This window comes from Rhipicephalus microplus, chromosome 1 (genome assembly GCF_043290135.1).
Source record: "Rhipicephalus microplus isolate Deutch F79 chromosome 1, USDA_Rmic, whole genome shotgun sequence".
Taxonomy (NCBI): Eukaryota; Metazoa; Arthropoda; class Arachnida; order Ixodida; family Ixodidae; genus Rhipicephalus; species Rhipicephalus microplus.
Genome location: NC_134700.1, coordinates 114,702,041 through 114,727,319, shown reverse-complemented (window position 1 = coordinate 114,727,319; position 25,279 = coordinate 114,702,041). Strand labels below are relative to the sequence as shown.

General features: G+C 47.3%; 1 protein-coding gene across 1 annotated transcript in view; it reads right to left on the bottom strand.

The window, feature by feature from the left end:
* The window catches only part of LOC119177899 (decapping and exoribonuclease protein), a 102,899-nt gene that overhangs the window by 29,757 nt on the left and 47,863 nt on the right, over nucleotides 1–25,279 (bottom strand). The window contains exons 3-4 of the mRNA XM_037429086.2: nucleotides 13,645–13,867; nucleotides 7,362–7,494 (exon numbers count right to left, since the gene is read on the bottom strand). Of these exons, the coding sequence (XP_037284983.2) occupies nucleotides 7,362–7,494; nucleotides 13,645–13,867 (356 nt within the window). The remainder of the gene's footprint in view (nucleotides 1–7,361; nucleotides 7,495–13,644; nucleotides 13,868–25,279) is intronic.

The window sequence follows — 25,279 nt, the reverse complement described above, 5'->3', positions numbered from 1 at the left end:
AGCAAGCGTGCCAGAAGGACCTTCGGCCGAGGACTTCGAAAAAACGCACTTCGTGGTGGGCAGGTTGTCGGCCGCAGGAACGACTTCAAGAACCTCGTCGGATCTGTGACCGGGTGCGAGAATCACTGCGCTAGTGGCCGGACCAAAGGTGGAGGGAGACGTTGTCGGGGAAGTTAGGTTGCGGTCAGATGAGAGCTTCGGGCCGGAGGGTCCAGCAGGCTGCGACGCAGGGAAAACCTGAAAGTCGCGAGTCCCTGGAACCTCCAGCCAGCAGCCTTACGATGACCTCGGCATTTCGGTACGTGAGGCCATAGCTGGCACGCACCGCAGAGCAGAGGTCATCGTAAGGCTGCTGGCTGGAGGTTGAAGTGGCAGAGAGATGACGCAACTCTACCGGAAGGGCGTCTTGAAGAATGGCGTGCATCAGCGGCTGGTCCGTGACGCCATTCAACGCAAGAACGGCATCGAGCTGCATGAACCATACCTTGGGGTAGGTCGATTGGAACGGTGGCACTAGCGGGCAGAGTTGCGGGAACATGGCAGCGGGCCGCTCCGCGGAGGGCGTGTTCTCCGGGTCACCAATGTAGCGAGAGAGGAAGACTGGATGGCGGCCAACGTGGTCGTGTCCTTCTCTCGCCACTTTATTCCACGCCTGAAATGGAGCCGCGTGGCTTTCCACGTCCGACACACCAAGTGCGCTAGCTTGTTCTAATCCTCGCGCAGCTCGAGCTAGCATCAGCTGCGCGAGAGGCGCGGCGCGGTGATTGAGAAATGATGATGGTGATGATGGGACTACAACCCGATTTGAACTCGAGGCGTACTTGAGTAGATCAGTGGACCTCACGTTTCGGCACCCTGCGTCGCAGCTTTGTTTCGTCTGGACACAGGCTCGCGCCGCATCACGTCGACTAAACGTCACATGGTCCCTAGACGTAGACAATCCGGCCATTACCTGTGGGGACGTCACGTTGCCGGCTTCCCACCGCTGCCGTGTGATGCGCTTCAACCGCCAAGTCCTTGCCGCCGACAGAGACCGGGCCCTACATGGTCAACCCAATCAGGGGAAAGTGATGGCATGCGTTGCGGCGGACCAGGCAAGTTCCCACTTCCTGCGAACCGGCGCTTACACGCATTTCGCCGACTGGCGTTTCGTTCATCGAGCGAGGCTAAACCTCCTTCCTCTCAACGGATCAAACATGTGAGATTCCCCGAATCGTGACCAGCGGTGCCGCATCTGTCGTTATCAACGAGAGACGCTACCCCACGTGTTGTGCCATTGTATTACACACAGCGCGTCGTATTAGGACCGGTACAACAGGATCGTCTCCCATATTCAAACCGCTGCGTCCGCTGGTTTTCAGGTGGGGTTCGAGAATCGGCCTATCGGTGATACCGGCCTTCGCCCGGATTTATTTTAGTCCGAGGAGAGGAAGCGCTTATCATCGATATATGCTGCCCGTTCGAGAACACACCGGCGGCCCTGAAAAACGCGAGAAATGACAAGACCGCAAAATATGAGCCCGTCGCCACGTACCTCTGACGCCGTTACCAAACAGTTACATCTGACGCTGTCGTGGTGGGTGCACTCGGCTCCTGGGATCCAGCAAATGGCCGCATCCTTCGCCGACTCTGCTCACGCTCCTATCTACGACTGCTAAAGAAGCTTTGCGTCCGCGAGGTCGTGGTGGCGTCTCGTCAGATACACCATAGCCACGTCCGTAACGGCCGCCACTAACGATCGTACCGTCTCCAATGACTTCTGACAACCTCCGTATACTTATGCAGTGAACAAAAGGAGTGAATGACCTATTCAGTGCTATGTGCTGTGTCTCGTGTGCCACCCGCGCTCTAGTGTGTGCAAGTTCTGTGCTGTGTCTTGTGTGCCAATCGTGCTGTACTGTGTGCCGCGTTCTTGTGCCGTGCGCCCACCAGAACTCTACCGATACTTTGAACATTTATAGTTTTACAGTTTTATAATTTGGCCCTTCTCTTTCCTATTGAATTTACAATGTGCCCTGTCCATAAGCACTCTCCTGTTCTTTATCACCTGTCTTCAAAATTACTCAATTATCCTCTATGTTGCCAGCTATGTTTCTGTGGATAAGGAATCTCACTCCCAGTTCTCTTCTGTCAGCCAAACCACGATAGTGCAGGATGTGCCCATTTCGTAGCATTGTATAGGTCTCATCTGTCCTCCGAACCTCACTGAGCCTTATTACAACCCTCTTAACACCCGCTAGCTCCTCGAATAGTACAGCTAGCCCCGCCACGGTGGTCTAGCGGTTAAGGTACTCGGCTACTGACCCGCAAGTCGCGGGATCAAATCCCGGCTGTGGCGGCTGCATTTCCGATGGAGGCGGAAATGTTGTAGGCCCGTGTACTCAGATTTGGGTGCACGTCAAAGAACCCCAGGTGGTCAAAATTTCCGGAGCCCTCCACTACGGCGTCTCTCATAATCAAATAGTGGTTTTTGGACGTTAAACCCCACAAATCAATCAATCAATCGAATAGTACAGCTAGGCTTGCCTCACTAGGTAAGGTTCTATCGTTAAACGTTGCCAAGTTCAAGTTCCAATGGCGGCCCGTCCGGACCCAGAGATTCTTATCGCCCTCTGCTGCGTTGCAGATCTGACCACCGTCGTGGTCAGTTGCTTCGCAGCCACTGCGGATAAAGGGCCGTGAGTTAATTGGCGTATGCATGTGCATTTTACGATGCATATATGTTAATAATCACGCAAGATACATTTAAAGTTCGCGCGCCACTTGTTTGCTACGCCCTGATTGTTGCCTGTGCTGTGCGCGTGAAACAGAACAAGCGAAGTACCGGTGGTGACTCCAAGGATTGACGTTGACAACTCAGGCACGTGCGAGCTGCGCGAGATAAGAGAAGATGATGAGGTGCCGAACTTGGAAGAATCCAAGCTGTTCTGGACGTAAACATTTTCTTTTTCTAACTTTTTTGTTTGTGGTGCACAAGTTCGCGCACGTTTATCTATTTGTATAAAGTCTACTTTCAACTGTGCGAGACAAATCTGGTGGAGGTGCTGGGTATGAACACAACCTCTTCTGAAGTTGGAGAAGGCGATTCGTAGCAAAGGAGTCTCGGACCCACTGAGCTGACCCATGTTCACCAGCGCAGCTCACACGTGCCTACGAACGTGCATACGCTAGTCGTACACTTTCGAAGGCTGAGGCCAATTACTCAACGATAGAAAAAGAATGTTGTGCGGTGGTGCGCAATAAGCAAGTTTAAGTCATGTTTTACGGAAGACCTTTTAAAGCCATCAGTAGTCACCCTTCACTGTGCTGGCTGACAAATCTCCAACAACCGCCAGGACGTCTTGCGATATGGAGCCTACGACTGCAGGAATACCACATAACGGTCGTCTATAAGTCTGGTCGCAAGCACAGTGATGATGACTGTTTGTCACGTGCACCGGTTGATTCCACGGAAGCAACCTCTACGGAAAACAAACAGGATGCTCTTTTTGCGGGAGCGGTCACTGCATGAGAGATGGCACAGCAGCAAAAATTTGATCATGAGTTGGTGCTGCTGATCAAGTACTTACAGGGACAACCTGTTGACCTTCCTCGTGTTTTTTTTTCCCGAAGCCTGTCGTCGTTCATTCTCCGAACTGATGTCTTGTGCAAGAGAAATTTCGAACCCAGTCTGGAGAAATTCCTCCTTGTCGTTCCTACAGCGCTACCACCCGAGATCTTGGAAGCATGCCACGATGACCCATCATTATGACATTTGGGAGTGAGCCGAACGCTGGCACGTATTCGCACGAAATGCTACTGGCCAAAGTTGCTGAATTTTGTGCAGCACTACGTAAGAACCTTCCGAGATTGCTAAAAGCGCAAAACACCACCACTGAAACCAGCTGGTCTCCTCCAACCTATACCGCCACCAGGTGCCCCTTTCGCACAAGTGGGCATGGACTTACTTGGCCCATTTACCACGTCGTTATGAGGGAAGTTATGGATCATTGTTGCAACGGGCAATTTAACTAGATATGCCGAGACAGCATCGCTTGTTCGGGGAACGGCTGTGGAATTAGACGATTTCTTTGTGACCAACATTATACTGCGGCATATAGCTCCTGCTGTGTTAATTGCGGATCAAGGAACAGCGTTTACAGCTGACCTGACATATTCCATCATGAGATTTACACACACAAGTCATAGAAAAATCACGGCGTATCATCCCCAAGCGAATGTATTGACAGAACGGCTCAACAGAACGTTAACTGACATGCTGTTGATGTACATCGACGTAGAGCATCGAACATGGGCCTACGCAACGTTCGCGTACAATACCACTGTGCAGGAGACAACCCCAAGGACAACTTTTCAACTTGTCTTTGGCCGAACAGTCACAACACCCCTAGATGCAATATTACTTGTCAATGATAACTCTAACCATGACCAAAGCGCCAGTGACTTAACGCAAAGAACTAAAGAAGCAAGGCAGCTGGCACGACATCGCATTCAGCAGCAACAAAAATGCGATGCCGATCGGTATAATTTGCGACGAAGAGACGTCAAGTACGCTCCTGGAGACAAAGTATGGGTATGGACACCCGTACGCGTTGGTGGGGTCACCGAAAAGCTACTTCGATGGTATTTTGGCCCCTACAATATGCTTCACCTGCTTGGTCCTTTATAATATCAAGTTGTCCCAGAGGAGCAAGTAACATCATCCAGATGGCGGCACCGCATAGAAACTGTGCACGCCATCCGAATGGAGTCATACCATGAAAGGCAATAAGCAATGAAGCAGCACCGCTGGATGATACCTGCTACTTCTGGTATAATTACTGTACAATACCAGCCTTGAACCAAGAGAAGCATCGGAACGATGCATTCGCGGAAGGGGGATAACGACGCAAGATACATTTAAAGTTAACGCACCAGTCGTTTGCTACGCCCTCAATGTTGCCTAAGGTGTGCGTGCGAAACAGAACAAGCAAAGCGCCCATGGGGACTACAAGGATCGACATTGACAACTCAGGCACGTGCGATCTACGCGGGATAAGAGAAGACGACCAGGTGTCGAACTTGCAAGAAGCCAAGGTGTTTTGAACGTAAACATTTTTCTCTAACTTGTTCGCTTGTGGAGCACAAGTACGCCAGTTTGTCTATTGAATGCGAAGCATTTCTTAGCGAACTTCGGCGAATTTGAGCGCCGAAGTTCGCTATCTATCTAACTTCCTGCGAAAACTTGATCTATGTACGATCTTCCTACGATAACTTGATCTATCTAACTGCCTACGACATTTCGCTCACTAACTACCTAACTAACTAAATTACATCAGTTTCCATAACCTTATACTTATGACTCCTTGATTGCGTGTCAGCACACTTACAGCTGGGCTGTTTTATCTACCTATCTATATATATATATATATATATATATATCTATATATATATATATATATATATATATATATATATATATATAGCCACCTATGGCTTTTAGCTCTTCTGGCTGTTTCAATAATGGTATCGATACCAAACTTGGTATGGCATAACATGATTGTATGCACAACACATTTGACTAGTCATAACATAAAAATAATGACATAAATGTCATGAATGTTATGATTCACATTTCGTGGTCCTGCAGCTTTTGCGGTGGTTTCGTTCACATGGCATGTTGCAAAACTGGTATGGTATGACATGATATCATGGCAAACACAAGCGAGAGACCCTAACATCAAAATTATGAAATGCGGGTCATGTAACTACATGACTACATGCCACGCTCATGATGCGCTCGCGGCCGTTTCGCTAGCTTCACATGTTCCAAACTCGGTATTACGAGACGCAAATGCATCCAAACATGATAATCATGACATGCGTGCCATGTAACAACATGACTAAATGCCGGACTGATGATGCGCTCGTAGTCGTTTCACTAGCTTCACATGTGCCAAATTTGGTATTCCGTGACGCCAATGAATGACAAAGGTATGTGAGTTTTGCGAACATTATAATAATGAGATGCGTGTCATGTGAGAACATAACCACATGCCACAGTCAAGGCGCCTGTGCATTTCGACGTGACGCGGTGCGCGTGCTCGCCGGTGTTCATTTCGTCGCGTCACGCCGGCGTTGCCAAACCAGGCGCCGGTCCTGCCATATACTCGCAGGCAGGCCCGGTGCTCCGTTGCTTTGACGCATGCGCGTATCAGCACGTCCGGCGTCCCTGCGTCACGAAAAGAGGGAGACGCAGTGTTGTCAGGGTAACGCATCGGCGTGAAATGCAGCATGTCGCATTTCGCGCCGGTTGCTGTCACGCCGGACCGACGGGCGCTGGTTGCGCCTGGCGTCAGACTATAGAGTGGTCGCCTTTTTCTAACGTAGCGTCGCTGTGCCCAGCGTGGGCGCGCGCCAACGCTACATTGGAGTATATATTGCCCTTCATGATGCGCTCGCGGCAGTTTTGCTAGGTCCACATATACCGAATTAGGTGTTACGTGACGTCAATGGATGACGAAATATATGACTGATGCAAACATGATAATCCTGAGACGCATGTCATGTAAGACCATGACAACATACCACGCTCATAGCGTACTCGCGGCCATTTCGCTAGCTCCCCATATACTAAATTTGGTATCACGTAACGTGAATACATGACAAAGGTAAACAAATAGAAATCATGACACGGATAACATGTACGGCCTCATTTACTTCTACCTCGTAACGTTGTGCTGATTTTAAAGTGATATATCAACATTTCTCATTCGTGCTTCACATATCACCGATTCCCACTGCACGTGGGACCTGCCAATTTCTTTTGTATTAAAGTCTACTTTTCAACTGTGCGTGACAATATCATAGGTAGCAGCCCTGGACGCGTATTCGGGCAATGCATGACTATGGCTGAACGCAGAAACGAAAGTACTGTCCGTGTAGGAAAACTGAGACTTCGCTACAAGACGCGACAGTGACAAGTTGAAAAGACGCCAAGCCGATGCCAACCGAAAGCGAAAATTCTGATGATGCCACGACATTACGCAGTTCCGCGCGAACATTACGCTTATGCATAATTTTGTAAACTCCTAAAACAGATTCTTCACGCACTTCTCTCCGAAGCGCAGGGTCACCTAGCAAGAGTGAAATAACTCAGCCATGCACGCTGCGAGCTGAAACCACGATATGATTATTACGCATGCCATTGTGGGAACGCCGGATTACTTTTGATTGTCTGGTGATTATCACTTTGCCGATCAATAAACAAGACCACTCTTCACGAATACCTTTGTTACGGTCTTACAAGTAAGAACTTTACACTGTCTTCAGTGATCATAGCGCAGCAATGCACTAGTTTATATCACAGAAGCACGACTTACCTTAGCCATTTTTAGCATCTTGTTGACGTCCATATATTTCGTCCTGGACAGAGTACTGCCCTTGTTGACGCCGCACATCGCTCTCGAGATGCCAGCCAAGCGACATTGGGCCCACCACGCCAGCATCAACTGCCTGCAGAGGCAAATTTTGATGCAAATTTAATATCACAGTAACTTCTTTTCTGATTAGCGAGAAAGCTTCATGCAAGTGTATTGTTGCGGATCAACAAAAGGTGATGTCACTATTCGTTTCACTTAAAGGAGTCGTGAAAGGGTTGATTCTAAAGCGACGATGCGGAGCCGCTGGCACCCACATATGCACTGGCGTGGTGACGTCAGCCTAAGTAAAGTAGGCCTGCATGGATGCTTTGCCTATCAAGGAACGCGAAACTCCACGGTACTTACGAGTGCAGGCATTTTTACACTCCTCGGCATCTTTCCCATATGGAATCCACGCTAGCTTGTACTCCGCGGCCAAATTAGTAGAAATTGTTTGATTGATATGTGGGGTTTAGCGTCTCAAAGCCACCATATGATTATGAGAGACGCCATAGTGGAGGGCTGCGAAAATTTCGACCACCTGGGGTTCTTCAACGTAAACCCAAATCTGAGCACACGGGCCAACTACATTTCTGCCTCAATCGGAAATGCAGCCGCCGCAGCCCGGATTTGATCCCGCGACCTTCGGGTCAGTAGCCAAGTACCTTAGCCACTAGACAACCACGGAGGGGAAATTAGTAGAAAGTGGCGCATGAAAGAGAGAAAAAAAAACAAAAAAACGGAGCAAATTCCTGTCTGCCTTGACGGCGGGATAGGCGAGCTCCTCGGAGAAAATGGGGTAAGAAGAAGAAATAACAGGAAAAGAAAGATATAGAAAACGGAGCACTCGCCGCAAACGAGCGAAGAAAGAGAACAGAGGAAATAGCAAAGATTGAAGAACAGACAGATAGATACATACATACCTACATACATACCTACATACATACACATACACAACTACCTACATACATACACATACACACATACACACATACACACATACACACATACATACATACATACATACATACATACATACATACATACATACATACATACATACATACATACATACATACATACATACATACATACATACATACATACATACATACATACATACATACATACATACATACATACATACACACATACACACACATACACACACATACACACACAGATAGATACATACACACACACATACATAGATACACACATACATAGATACATACATAGATACATAGATACATAGATACATACATAGATAGATACATACATAGATAGATACATACATAGATAGATACATACATAGATAGATACATCATCATCATCATCATCAGCCTGACTACGTCCACTGCAGGACAAAGGCCTCTACCATGTTCCGCCAGTTAACCGGGTCCTGTGCTTGCTGCTGCCAATTTATACCCGCAAACTTCTTAATCTCATCTGCCCACCTAATCCTCTGTCTCCCCCTAATCCGCTTCCCTTCTCTGGGAATCCAGTCAGTTACCCTTAATGACCAGCGGTTATCCTGTCTACGCGCTACATGCCCTGCCCATGTCCATTTCTTCTTCTTGATTTCAGCTATGATATCCTTAACCCCCGTTTGTTCCCTAATCCATTCTGCTCTCTTCTTGTCTCTTAAGGTTGCACCTACCATTTTTCTTTCCATTGCTCGCTGCGTCGTCCTCAATTTAAGCTGAACCCTCTTTGTAAGTCTCCAGGTTTCTGCTCCATAGCTAAGTACCGGCAAGATACAGCTGTTATATACCTTCCTCTTGAGGGATAGTGGCAATCTACCTGTCATAATTTGAGAGTGCTTGCCGAATGTGCTCCACCCCACTCTTATTCTTCTAGTTACTTCAATCTCGTGGTTCGGCTCTGCGGTTATTACCTGCCTTAAGTAGACATAGTCTTTTACAACTTCAAGTGCACTATTACCTATCTCGAAGCGCTGCTCCTTGCCGAGGTTGTTGTACATTACTTTCGTTTTCTGTAGATTAATTTTAACACCCACCTTTCTGCTCTCCTTGTCTAACTCCGTAATCATGAGTTGCAATTCGTCCCCTGAGTTACTCAGCAATGCAATGTCATCGGCGAAGCGCAGGTTACTAAGGTATTCTCCATTAACTCTTATCCCTAACTGTTCCCATTCTAGGCTTCTAAAAACCTCCTGTAAGCACGCGGTAAATAACATTGGGGAGATTGTGTCTCCCTGCCTTACACCCTTCTTGAGTGGTATTCTGTTGCTTTCTTTATGAAGCACTATAGTAGCAGTTGATCCCCTGTATATTTCTTCCAGAATGTTTATATATACTTCATCTACGCCCTGATTCTGCAGTGTTTGCATGACGGCTGATATTTCTACTGAATCAAACGCCTTCTCGTAATCTATGAAGGCTATGTATAGTGGTTGGTTATACTCTGAGCCTTTCTCTATTACCTGATTGATAGTATGAATGTGGTCAATTGTTGAGTAGCCTGCTCGAAATCCTGCTTGTTCCTTTGGTTGATTGAATTCTAATGTTTTCTTTACTCTGTTAGCAATTACCTTTGTAAATAGCTTGTATACTACAGAGAGCAAGCTGATCGGCCTGTGATTCTTCAAGTCATTGTCATCTCCTTTCTTATGTATTAAGATGATGTTAGCGTTCTTCCAAGACTCTGGTACTCTTCCCGTCAGGAGACACCTCGTAAAAAGGGTGGCTAGTTTTTCTAACACAATCTGTCCTCCATCTTTCAGCAGATCTGATTTTACCTAATCCTCACCAGCAGCTTTGCCTCTTTGCATGCTCTCCAAAGCTTTTCTGACTTCTTCTATCATTACTGGTGGGGTGCAATCTGGGTTACTGCTAGTTCTTATAGTATTAAGGTCGTGGTTGTCTCGGCTACTGTACAGATCTCTGTAAAACGCCTCCGCTATTTTAACTATCCTATCCATATTGGTAGTTATTTTGCCTTCTTTGTCCCTTAGTGCATACATCCGACTTTTGCCTATCCCAAGTTTCCTCTTCAATGCTTTGACACTTCCTCCGTTTTTCAGAGCGTGTTCAATTCTCTCCATGTTATACCTTCTTACATCGCATACCTTACGTTTATTAATCAACTTCGAAAGCTCTGCCAGTTCTATTTTGTCTGTTGTACTTGACACTTTCATGATTTGACGCTTCTTAATTAGGTTCTTCATTTCCTGGGAAAGCTTGCCAGTGTCCTGTCTTACTACCCTGCCTCCAACTTCCACTGCACACTCCGTAATGATACTCGTCAGATTATCAATCATTGTATTTACGCTAAGATTGGTTTCCTCACTAAGAGCCGAGTACCTGTTCTGCAGCGACACTCTGAATTCCCGTACTTTCCCTCTCAGTGCTAGCTGATTGATTGGCTTCTTGCGTATCAGTTTCTGTCGTTCCTTCTTCAAGTCTAGGCGAATTCGAGACCGTACCATTCTATGGTCACTGCATCGTACTTTGCCAATCACTTCCACATCCTGCACGATTCCAGGGTGTGCACTCATTATAAAGTCTATTTCGTTCTTATTTTCGCCATTAGGGCTCCTCCATGTCCACTTGCGATTTTCTCGTTTTCGGTAGAAGGTATTCAAAATCCGTAAATTATTGCGTTCTGCAAATTGTACTAGTAGCTCTCCTCTGGCGTTTCTCGTACCAATGCCATAATCTCCTACTGCCTGGTCTCCAGCCTGCTTCTTCCCTACCTTTGCATTAAAGTCGCCCATCACTATAGTATACTGTGTTTTTACCTTACTCATTGCCGATTTCACGTCTTCATAGAAGCTTTCAACTGTAGCGTCATCATGGCTGGATGTAGGCGCGTAAGCCTGTACTACCTTCACCTTGTATCTTTTATTCAGTTTATTTACGATACCTACCACCCTTTCATTAATGCTATAGTATTCCTCTATGTTGCCAGCTATGTTTCTGTGAATTAAGAACCCCACTCCCAGTTCTCTTCTGTCTGCCAAGCCCCTGTAGCAAAGGACGTGCCCATTCTGTAGTACCGTATAGGCCTCATCTGTCCTCCTAACCTCACTGAGCCCTATTATATCCCATTTAACACTCTCTAGCTCCTCGAATAGTACAGCAAAAGTTCCCTCACTAGATAAGGTTATAGCGTTAAACGTTGCCAAGTTCAGGTTCCAATGGCGGCCTGTCCGGATCCAGAGATTCTTAGCACCCTCTGCTGCATTGCAGATCTGACCGCCGCCGTGGTCAGTTGCTTCGCAGCTACTGGGGACTGAGGGCCGTGAGTTATACTCACGGCCCTCAGTCCCCAGCAGCTGCGGCGATGGCGGACTGAGGGGTGCGGCGATGGCGTTGTGGTTAGAGCATCCACCTCGCATGCAAGAGGTCCGTGGTTCGAATCCCGGTACCGCGCAGTTTCCAACCGGATTAAAAAAAAATCCGCGTGTTGATGGAACTGCATTAAGAGGCCTGGGGTGCGGCCTCGCCAGCAAACACCGCCGAGAACGCACTCCCTCACCAGAGAAGGATTGGCCACCCTGGTGCAGTATCTGGCCACTACCTCCCACATGCTTACGTCAAATAACTCACGGCCCTCAGATAGGTAGATAGATAGATAGATAGATAGATAGATAGATAGATAGATAGATAGATAGATACGCTCGAGGTCACCGAAGTTTGCTAGAAATGATTCGCATTTAAAACACTTTCGTAATAAACGAAAATGTAGACAGATCAAGGACATTACCTATGACTTAAAGAAATAAACGCCCAATCGCTATCTTTCAGCCCGACGTAGTGAATAAAGGAGATGGAACTTCGCTTGGCTAAGCGCTAGAATGTCGGGATAGCATTTTGAAGTGCGTTAGAGGTCGTGAGTTCGAGTTTAACGCAACGCACTCTTTTCTTTCAGTTTTTTTTTTTTTGACGCAGTGTTCGTGTTCAGCCATTATTACGGTCTACGTGGGAGAACAACTAATCGAATCATATATAAAGCACAAATTTGGCCAAAGTACCGCTACTTTCATTAGGTCTACTACTATTCTCCTTTCGGTAGGGTCATGCTACACTGCTTTAGGCAGCGTTATGTTACTCTATTGAAGTAGAGTGCGTTGACACTTTCTGGCGGAATCAATATACTTGAGCTCACAAAAAACGTGACTTACTCTAGAAAAAAGAGCAATATGGGAAAGAAAATACTCTGTAAGAGAGAGTGCCCAGCCCTTTTTTAGTTCTTAGAGTGTACGCCTCTGCCACGCAATAATACATCCGTTCAGGAGATTTCTTTGACTACATGACAATCACATTTCTTTTTTCTTTGAAGCAACATCAAGCTCGAGTGAAGCTCCGAGGTAGAAGATTTGTTTGCCACGCAGAAGCCCTAGAACATTGGGGGTCTTGAACACGTTACCCGAAAACACTTCGCATGCGCCCCATGGCTTCACAAGAAATAAAGTATTTGTGACTTTGCTAAATAGTTCTCGCAATATTCCTTTGTTCGTTGCGACTATTAAGGTTTTGTTTGAGTAAGCTAAAAAGACTGGACAAGTGTCAAGAATGTTTTTTGTGAGCCACCGCGTTAGGTTATGGTGATAGCGATCAAAATTTCATTTCGGTCCGAAGAAGACGCGAGAGAGACCCCTGCGCCACCCGGCTAGTCCTATGTAGGGACCACGAAGGCCGTTCACGGGCGCTGTGGACATCACCATGATGTGCAACATTACTCTGGAACAAGAGCTATACACTTCTTAATCAGCGTACAGTTCCGAGTAATTGTAAAGATCAACTACGATGTGTTTCTTCAATCCTGACGTGACAATTTCTTGACAGAGGTTCATGTATGAGACTGGAAATATGGGAAACGTATTCTTGCCAAATGGCAGCTTTGGGTGCATCGAAAAGGCAAGCATGGCAAGTTAGTACCCGAACATTTTCTATGCGTACACCAACCCATGGCCGTACGTACTATATAAGGAACGCTTGTGTGTGCTCATTACTATGGCCCTCGGTCCCGGTCATGTCATTCATATTTCAAAAGCTTTAGGCTTTAGAAGACACTTTGTGCATCTTCCATAGTCCCCCCCCCCCCGCCCACATGCAAACTTCAGTACTCGGCCCATGCAGAAATATATTGCGAGGGCCCACAAGCTCAGATGAGGTTGAGACCCCTGTTTCCCTTGCTGAGAAGTTTGTTGCGTTAGTGCTTCGGCGACCAAAGGCACTAATTCTAGATGTATCGACTTGATTTGTTTGACACGCACCTTTCTTGTTGCTTTGCACTCGTGGAATTGCGTTTGGATTGAGTCAGCTTGAACTCCACAAGGCCAGCTGTGGATCCCGGCTCGCATTGAACGGTCGGGTCCACCGCTTTCACTTGGGCAGCAAGCACGATAGAGTGCGATGCAAGTTTGCTGCGGAGGACGACGATGTAAGCCCCTGTTTCCCCGGGCTCCTCGTCGTCATCGCCGGCACCTTCCGGTTGTTCTGCGTTCCAAGTAAATGTCGATATGGCTCAGAGCGAAGCTACATTTTTTTCTTGCTTGTTTTCTATTACAATGATTTATGACATTGTTAAAGAGCCCGCACCCTTATCCAGTGACAAACACTGTAAGCCAGACTGACAAAACAATAGAAGACACCTGGCGGCACAAAACAGTTTCGTATATGCGTACACAAGAAACACTAAAAGCGCCAATACAGTGGCTTAATTCGTGTAAAAAGTACGAAGCAGTCCATAGACCCACGTTACATCAAAGAAGCACTAAGGACTTGTGAGCGTAATAACTTGAGGCGGAAAAATTTCTACCTTTTATACTCCTCTGCGGTTGAGAACAAACCTCAAAAAAGTATCGAGCACTCAGCACACCACTGTCACTGTACCTAATATTTTTTGCTTTAAAAGCGCATGCGCGAGTTCGAAAACACATAGAACTTTCCAAAAATGCGCATACGAGACCCCACTTGCACCTGCTATTGATCTGCTGTTGACCTAAGTTTTTGGGGGTGTGCTGAAGTATGTTATCAAGGGCAATTACACTCGAACAAAAAAAAATTCCCAAAAAATGGCAACAGCACCACTACTGACTTTCTTGAGATATCCTCTTCTCGCGTTTTCGAAGATTTAAAATAAGCCTCAACATTTCTTCAAAAGTAACATGATTCTCGTGAAGCGCCTTTCGATTGGCTTACGTGCTGTTGACGTTGTCATATACGCCACTGTGCCTGTCGCCCCAAACCATTTGCATTGGCTCCCAAAACAACAATTGATGGACTTCTTGATTGATTGATTGATTGATTGATTGATTGATTGATTGATTGATTGATTGATTGATTGATTGATTGATTGATTGATTGATTGATTGAAGTTGGGCTTTAGCGTCTCAAATACACCATATGATTATGATATACACGCCATAGTTGAGACCTCCAGAAATTTAGAACACTTGGGGTTTTTTAACGTGCACCCAAATCTAAACACGCGGGCCTACCACAATTTTGCCTGCATTAAAAATGCAGCTGCCACTGCCTGTATTCGATCCCGTTACCTGCGGATCAACAGCCGAGTACCTTTGCCTTTAGACCACAATGTCCAGGTGCCCCGAAGCAACTCTTAGTGGCGCTGCGGTGATGTTGATGATGGTGCGGCCAACCCTTTTAATCGGGTCGGCGTAGTACTCCCTAGACCTCAAGACGCTCTAATGCCCACCAGAAAAAGTAGAGGTAGGAAGAATTTAAAACAATACAGGTGAAAACCAAACCAAAAAAGGGAGAACAAAAAGAGAGATAGAAAACGAAAAAAGATAAAAGTATGAAGACAGCACCAAGACAACCCAATAGTCAGAGGATGTCGCCATGCTACCGCTCACGAGCACTCGAGACGTTCCTTCGTCGCTGCCACTGCCATACTCATCTGCATCACATTGGCCGCCATCTGCACTAGTCTGTTCCAATGCCATGGTACCTTCAAGAGAAGCGCCAGTCACGACCTTTGGATCGCAGGGCCACATGATCAATTGTTTCGGCTTTGTCTCCACACACACGACGGATCACATCACTCGAGGCATGGTTTATGTTCATGGCGCGCATAAACGTACGGAGTGCTGCAGTTCTCACCTCAAAGAGTAATTTACTCCCAAGGGAGTTCTCTTACAAGTGCACCATACTGATACTGTACTTGTGACACCGGTAGACAGCTGACATCGACATTTGCGCCACGCTGAACTTAATGGTACCCCTCTTCTCGCACTCGTTCCCCTGCCCGTTTTGTCCGGTCAGCGGGTGAATTAGCGCTGAGAGGGCGCCGAAAGAGGCCGAACTTGCAGTCGATGCGCTAGACATGGCGCACTCATGGAGTGCGCATGCACGTTGCTGAGAGGTAGTCGAAAAAAAAATGCCTGGCCTGCGCTGAAGGCGCGGCACAGTCCCAGCGTAAGCTTGAAGAGCGGCCTTTCAGAGCCCTTGCTTGCTTGCTTGATCGTTTGTTTTGTGGCTCTCACCCACTAAGAAGGATTGGCCAAAAAGCCCGTGGTTAATGCAAGTCAATACCTATAGGTTTTCTAGACTAGGGGAATAGCATTACCTTGAACCTTCAAGAAGAGAAAGTTTTCTAAGCCTCGCTGCTGTTACATAAGCTGTAGGAGGCATGATTGGCACTATTGAAAGATCAAGGGTTGTTCGCACGAGTGTGTCAGCCATCTCATTTATAAATATACTACGATGACCTGGCACCCATAATATTCGAACTAGACGAATGTTTGCTGGGATTAATGATTTAAAAGTTTCTAGTATTGGTGATGCCGACGAGGATGATAAAAATGAACACACAGAATACGAGTCAGTCACTATCACAGCTGTCGAATGAGTCGCAGGAAGTTTACGAATAGGTAGTATAACGGCCGTTAATTCAGCTTCAAATGTTGGTGTATAATCTCAGCGGCGTATTGTAAATGACCAGAATAATGAGATAGAAAAAATACCCACGCCTGCATTTTCGCCACTCATAGATATATCTGTTGCAATTACTATATTAGTACCTAATTGAGACAGGTGTTGTTCTAATAAACCAATCAATCAGCGCCCCCTCGGTGCCTCACTCAACGTCGACAACCCTGGATATAAATACGGCCCCCCAAGCGACGGTGATTAATGGGCACGGCGGCACCCGAAGCATGCAGAGCGCTAATCCCTTCTTGTATGTCGTACAGATCGGCACTTTCCTGCTGCTGATACCGGCGGGGCATGAAGAAGCGGGCAAACCGACGACAGCGTGGACAGCAAATCCAGGCCGTGATAAAGCCCGCCACGTGCAACACGCGCCGGTTGGTATGGATGGCCGGCCCTACAAGTTGGACCCGTTGGGTTCAGCGACGTACTGCGCCGACGCCATCTTCAGCGCCCCCTCGGTGCCTCACTCAACGTCGACAACCCTGGATATAAATACGGCCCCCCAAGCGACGGTGATTAATGGGCACGGCGGCACCCGAAGCATGCAGAGCGCTAATCCCTCCTTGTATGTCGTACAGGTGAGAAAACGCTACGGCGAATGCATGCGTTCTGACTGCCTCTTCTTGATTGTGCTGCCGTGCCCAAGGTTGCTTTGTGATCCTTTGTGTAACTTGTCCTGCTATTTGAGGGACCTGTTATTACTAGCAGGTGACGTCGAGACAAACCCCGGGCCCGACTTAAAACAAATTTCTCAACAACTAACGCAAATTGCTGGTGATATTAAAGAAATTAAAGAAGAACGACTAACCGCTATTTAGTCCAAATTAGAAAAACTGGCTGCCTTAGATGAAAAAATACTGGACTGCACCACAAAAGTTTCCGCCTTAGAAAAAGTAGTATCAGGCCTAGAATTAAAGCTGGATGAATTAGAAAACCGGTCAAGAAGAAGTAACTTGATAGTGTATGGCATCCCTGAGGATGAAAAAGAAGACGAGGAATCACTAGAGCAAGTAATAAACAATACAGTTGCGAAAGGTGTTCTGAAAATTGAACCTGTTTCAATCGAAAGGATACATCGGCTCGGTAAACCAAGCGCGAACAAAACTAGACCAATAATTTTCAAACTCCTTGATGATCGAGACAAAACAGAGATTTTGAAAAACTGTCATAAACTAAAGGATACCGACATATCAATTAGTGAAGACTTTTCCCAGCGTGTGCGTAATATAAGGAAAAAATTGTGGGACTCGGCGAAACCAAATAAGAAATCCGGGCAAAAGGCACATCTTATCTACGACAAAATCAGTATAGACCGTATTCTTTATCGCTGGGATGACACCGTAAACGATAAAGTGATGATTGGCGAGGCAAAAAATCCCTCAACTGGAAAAAAAAACCTGCCAAGCAACGGGCCGGCGTCTCGCACTCGAAACCGCCCCAGTTGAGGTTTATAAATGTGAATTGCCGAAGTGTCTTAAACAAATTAGAATCTCTTGAATGCCTACTTCTCGACCTTGAGCCAGACTTTGTTGCTTTAACCGAAACCCGGTTAAATAATGACATTTTAGATAGTGAAGTAACGCCCCCAAATTACAATATAATACGGAAGGACAGACCGACACGAGGCGGTGGAGTAGCTTTAATGATAAAACGCGAAATACAATACACAGTGCTGCCAGAGGTTGAAGGTGTAGAAGCTGTCTTTTTGAAACTAAAATTTGGCCTTCACACAACAATCGTGGGCTGCTGCTATCGCAGTCCTACTTCTGGCGAAGATAGCATGCAATCGCTCTACAACTACATTGAACAAAACATACAAAGCGCAAGATTCATCTTGTTGGGTGATTTTAACCTTCCTGATATCGACTGGCAATCCATGAAATTTTATTCCGCATGCTCAGATGTCCTTATCGACACAATGCTGCGATTTGATCTTCAAGTAGTCAACCAACCAACACGTGTCCAGGGAGAAACTTCAAATATTCTTGACCTTATATTCTTGAGTAACCACTTCCCAGCCGATGAAACAAAGATTGAAGTTATGGATGGCATATCTGATCACAAGCTCACTTTGTGCACTGTCCCCTTTCGTGATAAAATAGAACCAACGAACATAAAAATTACTTACCCGGATTTTAAATATGCCGACGACACCAGCATACTAAATTATCTAATTATAAAGTTTCCGTCCTTCGAAGAATTGTCGAATGATAGTTCCACGACCATTGAAATATTATGGTATCAGTTAAAAGAAATTATCCACCACTGTATTAATACCTTTGTACCTCTTAGAGTGAAAAAAATTAAGAAACACAACCCGTGGATAACACGTGAGGTAATACATGCGAAACGCAAAGTAAAGCGAATACGAAAGAGAAGGAAACGAAAACCCGGAGCAGTAACAGTAAATCATTTGACTGCTGCTGTGAGTGACCTAAAAACAAAAATCAAAACAGCGAAGAGCAACTATTTCACTAAAACGTTGCCAAACTTTCTAAAAAATTTACCCAGCAAGTTTTGGAGCTGCCTAAAGCCTGCAAAAAACAACAAAAGCAACACACCCCCGGAAAAAGATAACCCGATCACTGCAGACAAAATGAACAACTATTTCAAGTCTGTATTCACTGTCGATGACGGAAACATTCCAGACATCGACACTAGTGCGGAAGGTACCCTGGAATCGATTATTGTCAATGAGGCCGGTGTCATAAATCGTTTGTTAAACTTGGACACAAAAAAAAGGAGCAGGGCCTGACAACATTCCTAACATCTTTATTGTAAGATATGCAGAGGTGCTAGCTAAATATCTGTGCGTCATATTTAACAAATCACTATCAACGTGCTCTTTACCTGTGGAGTGGAAAAAGGCCAAAGTTGTTCCTGTGCATAAAGGAGGATGCGGAAATGATATATCTAACTTTAGACCTATATCCCTGACATGTACAATCTGTAAAATCTTGGAGCACATAATTCTTAAACAAACAACTGTTTTCCTAGAAGAAAAACGTATATTATCTCCCTATCAGCATGGCTTTCGCCGAGGTCTTTAGACCATAACTCAATTAGTGGAATTAACACATGAGGTATCCCAGAGTATTGACAACCAAAAACAAACTGATCTAATCTTCCTCGATTTTGCCAAAGCATTCGACAAGGTATCACACAAGAAACTACTTCAAAAACTTGAGGCCACCTTAGGAAATTCTACTGTTCTTAACTGGATCAAAAATTATCTTACTGATCGTACACAGTATGTGGAATTTAACGATGAAACCTCTGCTACCACCTCCGTCACATCTGGAGTTTCGCAGGGCTGTGTGCTGGCGCCAATTTTGTTTCTTCTCTTTATTAATGATTTGCCTACAAATATTAAGGAAAAAATCAAATTATTCGCGGATGACTGCGTGCTATATCGAGAAATAAACTCAACGAAGGACCATGTAGCTTTAAATAGTGCTTTACAAGATGTTTCCTGCTGGTGCCGTAAATGGCAGATGTCACTTAATGCAAACAAGTGTACAATTTTATCAGTAAGTCGAAAAAAAACTAGGTCAAATTTTCTTTACACCATTAATGACATTCCCATAACTAGAGTAAGTCAGCATAAATATCTTGGAATTATTATAACTGAGAGGGCGCGCTGGTCGCCGAAGAGAGCGGACGCGTATCACGTCGGCTCTGTCTTCCAAGAACTATTTGCCAGTGTTTTTCGGTCATTCAGCCCATGAATTTTACACCAACGTGTGCGGAAAGTGACCAGGATTCCAGTGACACCAAAATTCAAGGTGGGAAATTATTTTTTGCCGGATTTGAGAGGTTTTCAACCCGCGCCCCTTTGGCCCGACGCTCACGAAAGCCGGCCGTCCGACGAGACGCGCTGAGCGTCTCCTCTAACGCGGGCGCTTTCTTCGCCTAACAACGATGGAAGTCCAAGTGAACGGGGAGGATATCTCCCCCGAAGAGTTTCTGGAGGGCAAGGATTGGTGCACCATCGGATCTAAGACCCAAGTCAACCGCGCAAACGCGCAGAGCAACACCCAGAACGGAGCCCCCTCCTGCACCGGCGAGGGAGCGGACTGCAACCGACAGCGTTCGCGTCGACAACTGCGTAACATCAAGCAGCAAGTCATTAGAAAGAGCAAAATGCCACTACTCCCACGGAGCGATTTCAAGATCGTGATACGACCACGAGGAGGCCTCGACGTGGCCACCACTGGAACCGTGCGCCTCGCATCGGCGATTTACCACGCGGCCAACGTACCAGCTCATGAAGCAGGGGAGGACACGGTGTGTTCCAACAATCATCAAAACATCATCGTCGTGAGCACACCCCATGCCTCTCACGCCGATAAGTACAGACAGCTTCAAGCCATCACCATCGGCGACCGCCACCACGAGGTTAGTGCGTACGAGACAGCCCCCGACAACACGGTGAAGGGAATAATCAAGGGCATCCCGTCGGAAGAAGATGCCAAGTCCATTTATACCAGCATCGTTCACGCACGTAACCCTTACGCCCTGGCAGCCAAACGGCTCAGTAACACCACGACCGTCATAGTGGCGTTTGAAGGACCGCGAGTGCCCACTTACGTCAATTATGGTGGCGCTCTCCTTCGCTGCACCTTGTATCGCAAGCAAATCGACATGTGTCACTGCTGCGGGAGACTTGGTAACCGCATGGACGTGTGCCCAAAGCCCAAGGACAAAGTGTGTCGTGGTTGTGACGCCCCCAACCCAGGCCCCAACCACCAGTGCTCTCCCCATTGCAAGTTGTGCGGGGGCGCACACATGACGGCGGACCGCAACTGCCGTGCAAGGTACAAAACGCCCTATATCGTGACGAAGAGACAGTGGGAACGACGCAGGGCCAACGAGGAGGCAGAGGCCACTGCCACCAACTATTCCACCAGCAAGCCCCGCTCAAGATCCAGGACACCCAGTCGAAGCCACTCCCGATCTCGTAGCCGCACACCGGGACCCCGAAAGCAGCAGCAACGCCGAGCTCGCAGCCGAACACCCGGACGGACCCCAACGAGGGACGCGAAGGCAACTGATTCGGTGAGCTTTGCAGATGCGGTCAAAGGAAAACGCGCAACTAACGCGGAGGCTGGTGGCAAAACACACACTAAGATAGAGGCGGAGATAGCTCACTTAACACAGACGATACAAACGATGCAAAAACAAATTGAATGCATGCAGGCACAGATTCCCGCAAAGGACGAACTCATACAAAAGCTCCAGTCTGCCGCTCACAGCGAGACTGATCAACAGGCAATGCAGGAAACACAAGAAGAACTCGTAGAGGACGGTGAGGTCGAAGGCCCTGATACTAAATGCGGGGCGGCTATCTCCCTTAAAAAGTCAGTACGTTCCAAGCGTTAGCGCGCAGCAACAGACGACACCCGAGTGAAGGCACTCGAGGCTCGCGTGAGCAGTCTCGAGGAAACTATCACCGCGACTATCACGCGTACGATTCAACAGAGCTTGGAGAGCATTAATCTCAGATTGTCTAGATTAGAAGCTGCCAACAGCGCGCTGGTGACGTCGCATAGCGAAGCGGCGCCACACATGTAGTACCACATAACCATGGCAAGACACCATTCGAAACAAAAACATACAATATGGCTGTGGAACTGTAGAAGTTACAAAAACAAACGAGCGCACCTACAACAATACCTGAAAACGATCCCCGAATGCCCAGACGTCATCATACTGCAGGAAACAAACGGCCCCGCCAAACTTTCAGGGTACCAGTCAATAACAGGCAAGGAGGAAAATCCAAACGTCACCACACTGGTCAAGCGAGAGCTCACGGTCATCGAACACGACACTCATGTCAAGGATATTGAAAACGTCCTCGTAGAGCTAATTCCACCGCGTAAAACACCCGACAGCATCTTCGTGCTCAACGTCTACAGCAGTCCGAGATGCCGCAAACACCGCTTTCACGTCCTCTTCAAACGAGCGCTCGATATCGCCCAGGGGCAACAACTCTTCATTGGAGGCGACTTCAACGCGGTGCATACGGCGTGGGGTTACAAACACGATCAGCCGAAAGGCAGGCATTTGTGGGAAATGGCGCAACTCGCTGGCCTCGAGCTGGTCACTGACCCAGCGGCACCAACTAGGCAGGGCAACAGCGTCAGCACTGACACCACGCCTGACCTTACCTTTACGTGCAATACACGAAAGGTGACTTGGAGAAACACCATGCTAGACTTGGGCAGTGACCATTACATTATCTCTATAGAAGCAGAAGGCGGCCCACAGGAACACAATGCCGGTCGCCAAATGAAGATCACCAATTGGGAACTACTACGAAAAAATCGAGACAAGCAACAAATTGAAGACATCAAAGACATTGAGCAATGGACCGAGCAACTTCGGCGCGACATCGAGAGGGCGACGCAAATGATGCCGTCAACAGCTGGGCTTGATAGAATAGACACCCGGTTACTACACATGTGGCAAGCTAAGACCCAACTGCATCGCCGTTGGAAACGACAACGACATAATAGGAGACTGCGAAAACGAATAGCACAGCTCAACAAAGAAATAGAAAAGCACGCACTTAACCTGCAACAACAGCAATGGGAAGAGAAATGTGCGCAGATGGATGGTCAGCTCACTACGAGTCGCACATGGCAGATACTGCGGTACCTCGTAGATCCCGTGAACACCAAGACCTCACAGAGGCAAGGCATATACAAAATCATACACGCTTACGGGGGAACGGAGCAAGCTTTCCTACGAGAAGCGGAACTCCATTACATATCTCAAACGCCCCCGCAAGTACATCCGGACTACAGGGGAGAAGGCAACGCCATCCTAGACGCAGAATTCTCAATTTCCGAAATCGAGGCGGCCCTCGTCAAACTCAATACCAAGTCAGCCCCAGGCCTAGATCGAATATCGAACAGGGCACGGCGCAACCTCGATTACAGATCGCTAGAGAAACTCAAAGATTATATTAACGAGTGTTGGGTGCGTGGAAAGTTACCCCAGCCATGGAAAGAAGCGCAGATCATACTCATACCAAAACCCGGCAAGAAATTGCAGCTGCAGAACCTGCGCCCTATCTCCCTAACATCATGTGTAGGTAAACTGATGGAGCATGCGTTCCTCAATAGACTAACAGATTACCTTGAGGACAACAACCTATTACCACACACAATGATTGGGTTCAGAAGACATCTCTCCACACAGGATGCTCTTCTGCAACTGAAACATCAAATCATAGAAAATCCTGGGTGCTCAACGAGAGCCATCCTTGGCCTGGACCTGAAGAAGGCCTTCGATAACGTTCGTCACGACGCCATATTGCGACAAATAGACAGATTGAACCTCGAAATGCGAGTGTACAACTACGTCCGAGACTTCCTCACGGGAAGAACCGCAGGCATGCGAGTGGGACAGCTAGAATCAAATCAAATCAACATTGGAAGCTCGGGTACACCACAGGGCTCGGTGATGTCGCCGATGCTTTTCAACCTCGTCCTGCTGGGATTACCCGAGCGATTACATCAAATTGATGGACTGCACCACACGCTATACGCGGATGATATTACGATCTGGACGACAACTGGCAGTGACGGAGAGATCGAGGATCGCTTACAGGCGGCCATAGAATGTGTGGAACATTACCTCGTAGGCACGGGACTCACCTGCTCGGCCGAAAAATCCGAATTACTGCTATATAGACCGGTGAAAAAGGGACGCCCGCCCAAAAACTACGTACCTTCAGAAAAACAAGAAATCAAAGTAACATCATCAGACGGCTCACCAATCCCAATGGTAAACAAGATCCGGGTTCTGGGGATGATGATTGAGCAGAACGGCGGCAATGGTGAAGCACTGCGCAAGATAATGGCAAAGGCCACCAGCACGATGCAACTCATCCGACGCATCACGAACAAATATGCGGGCATGCGCGAAGGCAGCGTCATACGACTCATACAAGCCTTTGTTATTTCACAACTAATGTACACGGCACCGTTTCACAAATGAACAGTTGCGGAAAAAAACAAGCTAAACGCCCTGATACGCAAGACGTACAAGTTCGCGTTGGGACTGGCGCCCGGAGTTAGCACCAGCAAACTCCTAGAGCTAGGGTTGCATAACACCCTCGAGGAACTCGTGGAGGCGCAACAAGTTTCCCAGCTCGAGCGCCTATCCAAGACCCGCCCAGGCCGACACCTACTCGAAAAACTTGGCATCACGTACCATACGCAGCACGGCATCAAAGTCGAAATTCCAAGATCGGTACGCGAGCAAGTATACGTACCCCCATTGCCTCGCAACATGCACCCTCAACACCATACGGGACGGCGTAAAGCCAGGGCACAACGCATTACTCAAAGCTACTCAAACGACACTGAAGCGGTTTTCACTGATGCTGCGCGTTATACCAATAAAAAGAGTTTCGTGGCGGTAGTTACCGGCCATCGTGGCAAGTACATCACAAGCCTCACTGTGAACACGGCACACGCTGAAGCGGCAGAGGAAGCGGCTATAGCACTGGCCCTCACACAGACCAATGCCACATACGTGATTAGTGATTCGCAAACAGCAATTCGCAATTTCGCCAACGGACGCATCTCGCAAGAGGCGTTTCACATACTCCAGCGACATCCCATACATCCAGGAGAGGTCGACTTCGATAACCGAAGGCACCTGTTATGGATCCCGGCACATACCGGACTGAGCACCCCCAACGAAGCGGCTCACCGCGTTGCTCGAGGCCTCACTCACCGAGCATCGCCGGAGGACGACGAGCCCCCGCGGGGAACTGCAGACATCTGGGCATGGGAGGATCGTATGACCAGGTTTCACGACATCACCACACATTATCAGTTACAAAGACGCATATACCCATCTCCTCACGAAAGGCTAAACAGAACGCAAGCGGTACACTTCAGACAATTACAAACAGATTCCTACAGAAACCCTAGA